This window comes from Cavia porcellus, unplaced genomic scaffold (assembly GCF_034190915.1).
Source record: "Cavia porcellus strain 051 isolate PalLab524CR breed Dunkin Hartley unplaced genomic scaffold, mCavPor4.1 scaffold_32, whole genome shotgun sequence".
In the NCBI taxonomy this organism is placed as follows: Eukaryota; Metazoa; Chordata; class Mammalia; order Rodentia; family Caviidae; genus Cavia; species Cavia porcellus.
Window position 1 is genome coordinate 16,370,389 of NW_026947515.1, and position 12,493 is coordinate 16,382,881.

A 12,493-nucleotide genomic window follows, 5' to 3' on the forward strand; every position below is an offset into this window, starting at 1 on the left:
AGACAAAGATCCAATCAAGAAAAAGAACTGCAGAACAGTACCTTTAATGAGCATAAATGCAGAAATCCTCTAAAAGATACTGGCAAACAGAATGCAGTGAATCATGAAAAAGATCTTATAACCAAATAGGCTTCATCCTAGGTATGTAAGAATGGTTCAACATACACAAATCAATAAATGTAATACATTCATAAACTGAAGCAAGGACAAAAATCACATGTTCATCTCAATAGATGCAGCAAAAGCCTTTGACAAAATCCAGCATCCTTTCATGATAGAAACACTGAAGAAAATAGATACAGTATGTTATCTCAATATGATAAAAGCCACTTATGACAAATTACTATAACATATTTTAAAAATTTAAACATTTACTGCATTTTTCAGTCACACTTCATAGATACTTATGTATTGTCTGAGACTAACATGTAATGTAGTGCTTGCCCAAAGTTGAGTGAGCAGTGACTTCAGTATAATAAATCCAGTTTTCATTTACTGTTTAGGCATGGTCAGTTTTTTTCAGTATGATCTTATGTAACTATAGTTAGTGCTTTATTTTGCTTACTAATTTTTAAAAATTATTTGTGAAAGTGAATTAATGGCATATCTTAATAAAAATGTATTGATGACCAGGCCTGGTGATACAGGCCTATAATTCCAGCACTCTGGAGGGCTGAGGTAAGAGGATGGCAAGTTCAAGCCCAGAGTGGGCAACTTAGTGAGACCTGGTGTCTAAATAAAAAAATGCACTGGGGATGTAGTTCAGTGCAAAGGTCCTAGGTTCAATGCACAGTACAATCAAAAAAAGAAAAAATTAACAGAAGATTCTTTTTCACATTTTGTTTTCTAGGGAATGGTTGTATCTCCTGTCACATGAAATGCTGAATCCTTACTATGGCCTATTCCAGTACTCCAGAGATGATATCTACACATTACAGATCAATCCTGATTCTGCTGTTAATCCAGTATGATTTTTAATTATTATGATGTGGTTACATTGGGATTGCAGTGCTTTTCATCTTTAAATGCAATGTAGTTCAATACATAAGAATTACTTACCCCATCATAGTTATATCCTTTGACTCAGCAATTCTTCTAGAAAAATTGCTCAAATAAATGATTATAGATTTGTTCAATAATTTGGGTGCAGGAATATCTGTTATTGATAGCAACCTCAATTGAAAACAACACAGTTGTTCACAAGTTTGAGGATTGATTAAATTATAAGACAGAATAATGTAATTAATTAAAAACAGATTCTGGAATTATTATTATTATTATTTTTATTTTTTTGGTGCTGGGGATCAAACTCATGACCTCGAGCTTGCCAGGCAGGCGCTTGCACCGCTGAGCTAAATCCCTGGCCCTGATTCTGGAATTAATTAAAAAGACATTGAATCATTTCATAGTCTCATTATTTATTAACTTTGTGTGCATGGGCAGGTTCATTGATTTAAGCTTCAATTTTTTCTTTGCTTTTTTTGAGACAGAGTCTCACTATATAACTCAGAATGGCTTTGAACTCACTGGGTATCTCAGGCTGGCCTTGAACTCACAGTGATCTTCCTATCTCAGTCTCTTTGAGTGCTGGGGTTATAGGCGTGCACCACCACACCTAGCTAAGGCTCAGGTTTTTTTTATTGCTAATAATATTAAATACAGTTCTTGTCTCAGAGAGGCGTTGTGAGAGTTTAGTGGTACCGTGAGTACCTTGAATATTTAGCAGAGTGCTATGTTTTATTGATCCTTTTATACATTAGTAAGCACTTATAAAAAATCAACAGTAAAAAGTCAATAGTAAATTGTTAACTTGTTTGTATTGAATCTGTTATGTTTTCATACAAGGGCCTATGACACAGCCACTGCAATAATAATGTAGGTTAAAGATGGTGTTCATGATATGTTAAATGTAAATAAGGCAATACAATAATATGACATGGCTATGTGTGGTAACGCACACTTGTAATCCTAGCACTTGGGAGGCTGAGGCAGCAGGATTGCTGTGAATTCAAGGCCAGTCTGGATCACATAGTGAGACTCTGTCTGATAAATACATATAAATGTGAACATTTTTATTTTTTGGTTTTTAAGACAGGGACCCATTATATAGTTCAGGCTGGCCTTGAACTCACTCTATAGCCCACATTGGCCTCAAACTTACAGTGATCCTTCTGCCTCAGCCTCCTGAGTGTTCAAATTACACATGTGTATCACCACACCTGTCCATAAGTGTGAACATTGAAAGGCTGTACTGTATGATACAATGGTTATCTCTAGATATTAGACAATGAGTGATTCTAAAGTTTTTTTGTTTGTCCATATACTATCTAAATATTTTGTAGTGAACATGTTGCTTTAAACAAAACTTTTTTTTAAGATCAAAAGGAATTAAAGATGAGTTTAAAAGTTACTTTTTAAAAAAAATTAGGTCATTTTTTTGAGCTTACTTTTTTGGGGGGTGGGTTTTTTTTTTAAGAGTAGGAAAGTTGGGGCTGGTTATTTAGCTCAGCAGCATACACGCCTGCCTGGCAACTGCAAGATCATGAGTTTGATTCCCAGTACCAAAAAAAAAAAAAAAAAAAAAAAAGAGTAGGAAAGTTTATTGGGGAATAGGAATAGAGACAGGAGGGGTCCCAAACAGGTTGCCCAAAAGTTACTTATTAAATATAGAAGTGAAATTTTAGAATACAAACCTTCAGCTAGCAAAAAAAAAAAAAAAACAAAGTATATACAAACATGATAGAAGGGTTAGATTCATTGCAGAAATTCTTGATTAAATGATAATTTGTAGATGAAGTTCTTGGTGAGCCCACTATTGCTACTGTAGGCATCACCAGCTTATGTGTATTCTCATCTGCCAGGCCATGTAGAGGGTTTTACCACCTGCTTCTCACAGACTCTTGAGGATTGTTATCTTCATTTTATCACATGTGAATAAATAGCAGAGGCTAATTAATTTGACCATATATGCAAAGCCAGTGATGACAGTCACAACTAATCCAAATCTGACATCAAATATGTGCTCTTAAATCATTAGTGGTTTGAGATTCAGTTTCTAGTTATATCAAGGAAGCAGGGATGTTTAGGATTGAAAGCGGTTTTTCCCTGGCAAAGACCTCAAATGGGAGACAGAAAAGCAGTGGGGTTTGAGGTGATTTTATCAACCTGCAGTTTGACTGTTAATTGGGTGTGCTTTCCTAAAAGATGCATTTTATGGAGTACCTTTAACCTTTGAAGGGCATTAACATGTTATTTTATAGTGATATAGAAAATCTTTTTTTTTTTTTTTTTTTTTGTACCAGGAATTGAACTCAGGGCCAGGCAGGGGCTTTTGCTGTTGAGCTACACCTCTGGCCCCTATATAGAGAATCTTGAACATACTACATAGAAACACTCCCTAAGGATTATTGTGCTTTGATATATAACCTCTTCCATTTAAATAGTTGTAGAGTAAAAATCTGATGCTTATTAAAAAATCTTGGTGTTGCTTGAATATTTGTTTTTTATTAAAAACTTTCAGATAGTCTCTAACTTGAGTATTTATATAAACTTTTTTCAATTTCAGGAACATTTATCATATTTCCACTTTGTTGGACGAATAATGGGAATGGCTGTGTTTCATGGACATTACATTGATGGCGGTTTTACATTGCCTTTTTATAAACAATTGCTTGGAAAGTCAATTACTTTGGATGACATGGAATTAGTTGATCCAGACCTTCATAATAGTTTGGTGTGGATACTGTATGTACTGTGTTGAGTCTTTTGTCTGTTTATTATTCTGTAGTTAGAATGTGAGTTTTATAAAAAAATGTTTCAGAAGGGATGCATTTTACCTTAAAAATTTTTAAATATGCACAGAACATAGTAAGTTTGATTATGTGTGATAGGACCACATAAGATTTTGTTTCCCCTTTTTACTGCTCTTCTGTACATTTTGAAATTCTAAAATTCCTTAAAGTTACTATTATCAGTTTTTCATTTTTGCTTGTTTTTCAGACAGGATCTCACTGTGTAGTTTAAGATGACCTTAAATTCACTTTGTGTGGCCTAGTCTGACCTTGAACTCACAGGGACCCCCCTACATCAGCCTTCCAAGTGCTAGGATTATAGGTGTGCTCCCTGGCTTTGAGTATTATTAATTTAAAAAGGGAAAAAAATTCTAGTACACATAGAGCATCTCTTATGTGAAATTCTTTGGACTACAAGTATTTCAGATTTTATATTCTTTCAGATTTTGTAATATTTATGTTGAGATCTTGAGACATGGACCCGAAACTAAACAAAATTCATTTATTTCATATATCTTATGCATGTATATAGTTTATGGATAATTCTATAAAATAGTTTTAGTACCCCTGTGTTTTGATTTCAGCTTGTCACATGTGGTCAGTTTTGGAATTTTCTACTTGTAGTATCATGTTGCCCTTAAAATAGTTTTGGATTTTCAGGTTAGGGATGCTCAACCTGTGTATGTTTTTTTTTTTTTTTTTTTAACCTGCGTGTGTTTTATAAAGTGCTGTGTCACAGCAGACGTGGTATGTTCAAGGCCAGCCTGAGCTACATAGCAAGACCCTGTCTCCAAAAACAAACAAACAAAAAAGCACTGTGTATAACATTTGTGTGATACAAGTTTCCATCTAACCCATTCTGTATTACAATACCAGATTCCTGGTGCCATTGATTTTTATTTTTATTTTTATTTTTTTGGTGGGGAAGGGGTGCAGTACTACTGAGCTACTTCCCAGACCTTTTTTATTTATTTTTTGAGACAAGATCTTGCTAAATTGCCTGGTAGGATTTGGATTTGGACTTGACCTTGAACTCGAGTACCTGTCTCAGCCTTCTTTAGTGCTGGGATTACAGATATGAGTCACTACATCTGGCTGTCACTGATTTTTAGTGAAACAGTAACTCTATTTAAAGTTATTACTGGGACAGGGATATAGCTTAGTGACACAGATGCCTAGCAAGTGCAAGGTCATGAGTTCAATTCCCAGTGGCAAAAAAAAAAGGAGTAATGCTGAGCATGGTGGCACACACCTGTAATCCTAGCACTAAGGAAGCTGAGGCAGGAGGATCACTGTGAGTTCAAAATCAGCCTGGGTTACAAAGTGAACTCGAGGCCAGCCTAACATGCGTAGCAAGACCCTGTCTCTAAAAGACCAATACATGAATAAAAAATAAAATTATTACTAATTTTGCTTGGGAAGCTATATTGACAATACTGTACTTATTCTTACAAAATACTTTCTCACTGGGGGTACTCAAGTATATGCTTAATTGAGGGTGCTTGGGTTCAGAAGGGCCTGGTAACTGAATGCCTGTCACAGATGAAACCTTTCTAGATTATGGCTAACAAAAGTCTAGCCTTTGAGTAAGGCTCTGTCTTGTTACTTGGAAAATAAAATATTAACCTGTGTTTATGTTCAAGCCCTTTGACTTTTCTGTCCAAGAAAAGATGGGCTGGTAGGATAAAAACTAGGAAGAGGAATCTGACCTGATATTTGTCATTATTAACTACCTTAGCTTTGTTTGTCTCCCCAGTTAATATGCTTACAGGATCTGTGTTGTAGGTTTCCCAGTTATGTGTCTTTTTCTGTTTTTTTTTTTTTTTTTTGTCTAGTGAAAATGATATTACAGGTGTTTTGGACCATACCTTCTGTGTTGAACATAATGCATATGGTGAAATTATTCAGCATGAACTTAAACCTAATGGCAAAAGTATCCCTGTTACTGAGGAAAATAAAAAAGAATATGTCAGGTAAACATTTCTGTGTTCTCAAGGTTGAGAATATTTTTAATGTTCTAGGATATCAGTGTGGAAAAAAATTTAAGTAGTAGTTTTAGTGATTGCTACAAAATATGCCTCCACAGAATTTAGTGACTTAAAAATAACTACTGTTTTATTAATTTTCACAATTTTAGAGGTCAGTAATTTGGCTTAAAACACAGGGACACTGCTGTTGCATGTGATGTTAGCTAGGCCTGAGTGAAAATGACTCAGAACTCTGAAGGCAGAGGCTCACATCACACATTGGGTCACTCTGGGAACTCATTCTCACTGGGCCCCTCGGTTTTCCCTGTGTGCTGTCCTCCTCCCCACAGCCTCACTCCCAGCAAGGTAGGCTTATGGGGTGACCGGCTTCCCAGAACACAGAAGCAGAAGCTGCCAGAACTTTTGAAGGTCTAATTCTGATACTGGCTAACATGACTTCTGATACTGGCTGTATTGTTTTGGTTGAAATGAGTCCCACGCTGGCTCAGGTTGATGAGAAAAGGAGAGGCTATGCGAAGGTAGAAGATATAGGTAGAGCACTGCTGGGTGGAAGGGGCAGTACATGAGGACTCCGTGCTGTATCACTAGCGCTTTGCCTGTTTATAAATGATGCATTGTGATTTTAAGGGTTAAAGTTAAAAAATGTTCTTCAGGTTTTATAAAACACAAATTGAGGAATTTTGATATGTGAATTGTAAGTATAAATTATGGTAGTTACATTTACAAGTTTGAACTTTACTATGTGTATACGGAAACATGTGTACTGTGCTATCATTTTGTATCAATTATGTATCTAAATCTTACTAGCTAAATCTTCCTAGTTTCAAAATGGTCAGTTTCACACTGATGATGGAAGTGAACATTGTTGTAGGTTTTTGAGAAGCAGTTCAGTAACAACTACCAAAATAAACATGCACGTGACCTTCAACTGGCAGCCCTGTTTTTTAGGACTTTACATATAAGTAAAGAAATACGAATATGGATGTTCAACTGAATGTTACTTGTAAAAAATTACCTACCAAAATGTTTTAGAGTAACATGATTTAATACATGCATTCAGTAGAATATGTGGTGTTTAAAAGAAAGACTGCATAAGCTGTCAAATATAAAAAGCAAGTCCTAGACAAATTATGTAGGAACATAGTTCTATGGAAGATGTTCTGGAAGGCTGAGTACAAATTCAGTGTTTGCCTAGGATAGTGGTGGTGAACCTATGGCACGCGTGCCTCAGCAGGCTGTTAGTATCACTGGAAAACTCCCAAGAGGTTTGCCATCACTGGCCTAAGAAGAGGAAGCAGAGGTGGTGACTTGGGAAAAGAGTCATGGGGAGCAAGAGAATGGACGTTCTGGTTTCATTTTGTCTTCGCAGTTAAGTTTGATTTTTCTTCACATATACAACAAGGGTGTATTGCATTTCTAGTTAGAAATATGAGTGACTGGGGAAGGGCTGGGGGGAGCAGTACCTGCCTGGCAAGCCTGTGGTCTTGAGTTTGATTCCTGATACCTCCTCCAAAAAGTGACTGGGAAGCTCCCCAGTCTCAGCAGTGTGTCACTCAGTCCCTGAGTGTGTCACTCAGGCAGTTTGTGACTGCCTGAATTCCTGCATCTACTTTCTCCAAGTCTCATGCAGGTGTAAGACACAGTGCTAATCCTTGGCCAGCTGCACAATGCCAACTTCAGTGTATGTGCTGCCGAAGTGAGTACCGCACAAGGACAACAGTTACGCAGTTTTGTTGTCTCTTAAAACTGACATTGAAAAAAAAAAAAAAACTGACAATGCAGAGGTCCTCCATAGAGTGTAAAGTTAAGCAATTTATTTATTAAATTAGAGGACTTTTTCCAAGTTTGGAAAAGGAAATGTTGATAACAAATTTGACAAATAAGTAGTTCTGGGATGCATGAATTGAAAGTTTCCTGGGAAGATAGGTAAACAAAAGCAAATGGTAAGTTCCAGTCAAAGCACAAGTTATATAATACATACAGGTTAGTGTGTACTTATTGTTGGTAAAACAACGTCTTTCAGAGTTTATATGGTCTCAAGGGAATCGTATTTATTCGAAGAATGCTCTTTTTCTTCTCATGTTGGATATGAGTATTCTCTACCTCCTCTTCTCAGTAGTCATCCCTCAAATATATCTAAAACATGCAACACATTTCCATGATACTTTCTTCAAGGAAATCCAGAGAAATGACCTTTTTTTTTTTTGGTGGCACTGGGGATCAAACTCACGATGTCACACTTGCCAGGCAGAAAATGACCATTTTTGATTGAATAGGTTCTTCTGGTTATTTAGAAGACAATTTTTGTCAAGATTTTTAGTGAGCTACATTTTGAGGCCACAGGGATTTTAACCTCTGAACCATCAAAGCTCTAGATTTCCACTTGACTAGGAGTTTCTCTAATTTGAAGTTATTTTGATAGTGCTTTTATTGGTAGAGGGTACTACTTTTTATGTCCATTGAACTTCTTCACAGCTTAGGATCTATTTATCCTCATTAGTTTGAGGGTTTAAAAAAATTTTTTTTAAGAATATAGACTAAACTCTTGATGCTTGTATAATGTGATGTTCCTACAGTAGAAATTTTAATATTTGCCAAACCTGCATGTATATAATCATATGCAAATCCTGTTCAATATTTACAGACTGTATGTGAACTGGAGATTTTTACGAGGCATTGAGGCTCAATTCCTGGCCTTGCAGAAAGGATTTAATGAAGTAATTCCACAGCATCTGTTGAAGACATTTGATGAGAAGGAGTTAGAGGTCAGTGCATTAGTGTTGTGACATCATGTAGTGCAACAGGAAAGACTGAAAATTACTTTGCTTAGTTTTAGAGGAAAGTTGTATTTCTAATGCTTTCAAAACTTTATGGTACAGTTCCATGGGAATTCATACTCAAAAGAAAAGTGTTTAGCATTTCATTCTTTGGCATTTCTGTAAGCAATTTCTCTATTGTGAATTTTTAAATTTTTTTTTTTCTTTTTTGTGACAGGGTCTCACTGTGTAATCTAGGCTAGCCTTTAACTTGCTATGTAGCCTGGGCTGGCCTTTGATTCACAATCCTACTGCCTTAACTTCCCAAGTGCTGGGTTTACAAGCATGTGCTACCACACTGGCCTTAGAGTGAAAACTCTTATAGCTCCTTATTGTCTTCATTTAAACAGATTTTATGTCTTACATGTAAATTTTTTGTGTTTTTTCTTTCTCTCTCTCTTTTTTTTTTTTTGTACCAGGGATCGAACTCATAACCTTTTGTTTACCAGGCAGGCACTTTGCCGCTGAGCTGTATCCCCAGCCTCTCCAATGTTTTTTTTATTTCTTGATTTAGTGGTTGTTAATTTATTTAAATCAAAACTTCAGTTGATCTTCACTGTATTGAAATTTGTTTGATAAAGGCTTCGGCTCAATTGGGTTTGTTTGCACTAAGCTTTGTTAGAAAACATTTGGTAGACAAGATCATGGAATAAGTAAAACACTGAAGGTAAACTGAATAATACCTTAGTTACCCCTTTGGAAATATTCATGTACTAGCAGGTGTACTCAACAATTCACAAGTATTTGCTTCCGTTAAAACTAATTAAAACATGATTCTATTTCTGTTAAAATTACTTAAAACATGATTTTAACGCATTTCATTGTCTTTTCTAACTAAATGTGTTAACAGACATGATAGCAAATAAATACAGAAGATTGGTTTGACCGGGTAGTATCCCTCCTTCTGTTTATGTTGAACTGTTGCTAGGACGTGATCAGGAGGAGGAGGCTGGTATGCACCAGTGACATGCTGAGGTATAGGACCTTCCCACTGAAGGCGGGGTTTGTCTTATAATTGCCACTCTGATGAAAAAAAGAATTGAGGAGGAAATCTTAAAGCATCTGTAAACCTTTTAGGCCATCCTGTTACCGGTTCAGAGTGACTTAAATTTAGTGATCTGTTAGACGTCTATATAGTAACTTCGTTGGAGATTTCATCCAGTAGGAATAGGGTTTATTGTTTGGTTTTTACTGTTAATGAAATCATTAAATTGTTCAGAAAAGTGTATAGCCCTTAATGTTATACTACATTAATAGGATTCTATAAAAGTAGGATCTGTGAGTTATTGTTTTATACTATACACTATCATAATTCACTGTAAAAACATGATAGATTAGCATTATGTTAGTCTTTGACCCTAAGAGATGTTGATATTAACAGTATCAAAATGACTTTGCTATAGCTCATCTATACTGACCTTGCATCTGTATTAATGTGTCATGTATTACATATATATTTTAAGATTAGTAAACATTGTATTAATCACATATTCAGCATACATATTTCTTAAGGTGCTGTGCACTGTGAGTCCCTTTAATGGGATGTATGCAGTAAAGTAGATCTGTCTGCCAAGCTACAGCTGAGGATTCTTGGCAAAGCAGAACTCAATCGCTCCAACTCACAAAGCTGATAGTGTTGAAGCCAAAAAAATATACCCCTCTGAGGAGGTATATATAAATCACATTTACTTTTGGGGTCTCAGTTTCTATTTTTTTAAATTTTAGAATTTTTTTTTTTTGAAATTAGGAATTTTCTCAATGCTTTAATCCTATTGAGTCCACCACAGTGGTGGTTCTCAGACCCTGGGAGGGGAATCTGCAGTGAGCAGGTACCTTTGGAGGTCTTTAGAAAAAAGGCTTGTCACCAAGATTCTCACAGAACTAAGAGTCTCTGGGCAGAGGACTTGGTGTGCATATTTTGAAAAGCTTTCCAGATGATTCCCATGTGCACCTTTGATTAAGAATACCAAATGAGGATTAACATGACAAATCTAAAATTCCATTTTGAGGAATGTTTGGCATGGCTTTGGTTTCTGCTGGCTCATCACTTGTACAATATGTTACTAGCTCATTATTTGTGGACTTGGAAAGATAGACGTCAATGACTGGAAAGTAAACACCCGGTTAAAACACTGTACACCAGACAGCAACGTCGTCAAGTGGTTCTGGAAAGCTGTGGAGTTTTTTGATGAAGAGCGGCGAGCACGATTGCTACAGTTTGTGACAGGATCATCTAGGGTGCCTCTGCAGGGCTTCAAAGCACTACAAGGTACAAACCCGGAGAGACAGACAAGCACAGTGGTATTGGATATTCTGGGGGAGGGGTAGGTGGCACTGTTTGGTTTACATGGTATTTTACAAACCGTTTGCTTATAAATAGATTCTCTTTTAACTCTGTTTCTTGTCTGTAACTCTCATGTCATGATACTTTCTTCTCCTTCCCTCTCTTATTACCCCCAAGAGCCTTTTCTGCAGGGTTCTCTGTAATTGTAGCAAGTGCTGCATGTTAGACTGACTGTATGATTCTCTGCCTTTCATTCTGGCCACGGTGCTTTTAATTGTGTTGCACATTTCCATAGGAGAGATCGTCTGCTTCCATGTTCACATCCCAGCCTGTCAAAACATTTACCCACCTGATTGCCTTTTACAAGAAAGAGGCAGCATGATTTATGGAGGCCATCTATTTAGCCAGAGCACTTTAATTATTGCATGGCATCAGACCATTGATTTACAATCATGTTTCATTTTTAACAGTTGTTTTCAGTGGAATAAGCTGCTTAATTTTTGGATGAGTCATTGTTATGGCTGATGGTTGTCATGCTTCCCTGGGTGGCAGCTGCTTCCTTTACCTCTCAAGTGCTCCATTTTTAAAGTTACTGCTGTTGGTACTGAGGGAGGAAACACAAATCAAGACTGGTACATAATTCATCAGTGCCACAGCTGTGCATATGCTCAGAGTGCACTGGCAAAGCCTACTTTGTGCTTGCCTTCCTTATTTGGGGAGCTAGAAGTTGTAGTTATCCTCTATGTCCAGTACTAATCTTTCTTTTGGCTCCGTTTGAGTCATGACATCTAAGTATGCATTAAGTTGTTATCTTTCTGAGTGTGTGCATATTCAATATGGTTGATTGTTTTTCTTCTGTCTTTTGGGATATTGATCTTCTATAAAACAGAAGTTGGCAAAAGCATCTCAACCCTGAACTTTTTCTTAAACTAAAATGCTAACATAATTAAGTCAGCTAGCCTTATCCAAGGTCAGTTCCAGCTTTTAAAACCCAGATTCTGGGGCTGGGGGTTTAGCTCAGCGGCATAAGCACCTGCTTTGAAAGCAGGCAGTCGTGATCCCTGGTACCGATAAAAAGGAAAAAGACCAAAAAAAATAAATAAATAAAAAACCCCAGATTCTTTTTGTGCTGTCCTGAGGAAAAGCACGTATGGATTTACCACATTTCCCCACCCCGAGACCTTGTGGCTTATGTACCAGTTCTACTCTGAAATTGTGGAGATGAAGCCGTGTGCGTGCAGTGATCTGACCCACATGTCCCTCCTACGCAGGTGCTGCAGGCCCACGGCTCTTCACCATACACCAGATTGACGCCTCCACTAACAACCTGCCCAAAGCCCACACGTGGTAAGTGATTTCTGTAGCTATTCCCACCATCCCATGTAGGTGTTAGTTCCAAACGAATATGACTTCTCATTTATTTCCTTACTAGTAGAAGCATCTTTAGGAGGAATAAGCAACTCAAAAAAAGTGATATAAAATTATTCAGAAATTAGTAGGAAAACACCAGAGGTAATTAATTTTAAAGCAATACAATATTTTAACTTTCTGTGTGACACAAAGAATATGGCTGTGTTACTATACACTTGGTAGGCCAATTTATTTTTTTGAATG

At 36.7% G+C, this 12,493-nt stretch overlaps 1 protein-coding gene across 2 annotated transcripts in view; it reads left to right on the forward strand.

The window, feature by feature from the left end:
- Positions 1-12,493, forward strand: part of Smurf2 (SMAD specific E3 ubiquitin protein ligase 2) — a 120,330-nt gene that overhangs the window by 104,517 nt on the left and 3,320 nt on the right. For both annotated transcript variants that reach the window (XM_063242427.1, XM_063242428.1), the window contains 6 exons: positions 851-965; positions 3,566-3,744; positions 5,627-5,764; positions 8,424-8,544; positions 10,663-10,864; positions 12,151-12,226. In XM_063242427.1, the coding sequence (XP_063098497.1) occupies positions 851-965; positions 3,566-3,744; positions 5,627-5,764; positions 8,424-8,544; positions 10,663-10,864; positions 12,151-12,226 (831 nt within the window). The remainder of the gene's footprint in view (positions 1-850; positions 966-3,565; positions 3,745-5,626; positions 5,765-8,423; positions 8,545-10,662; positions 10,865-12,150; positions 12,227-12,493) is intronic.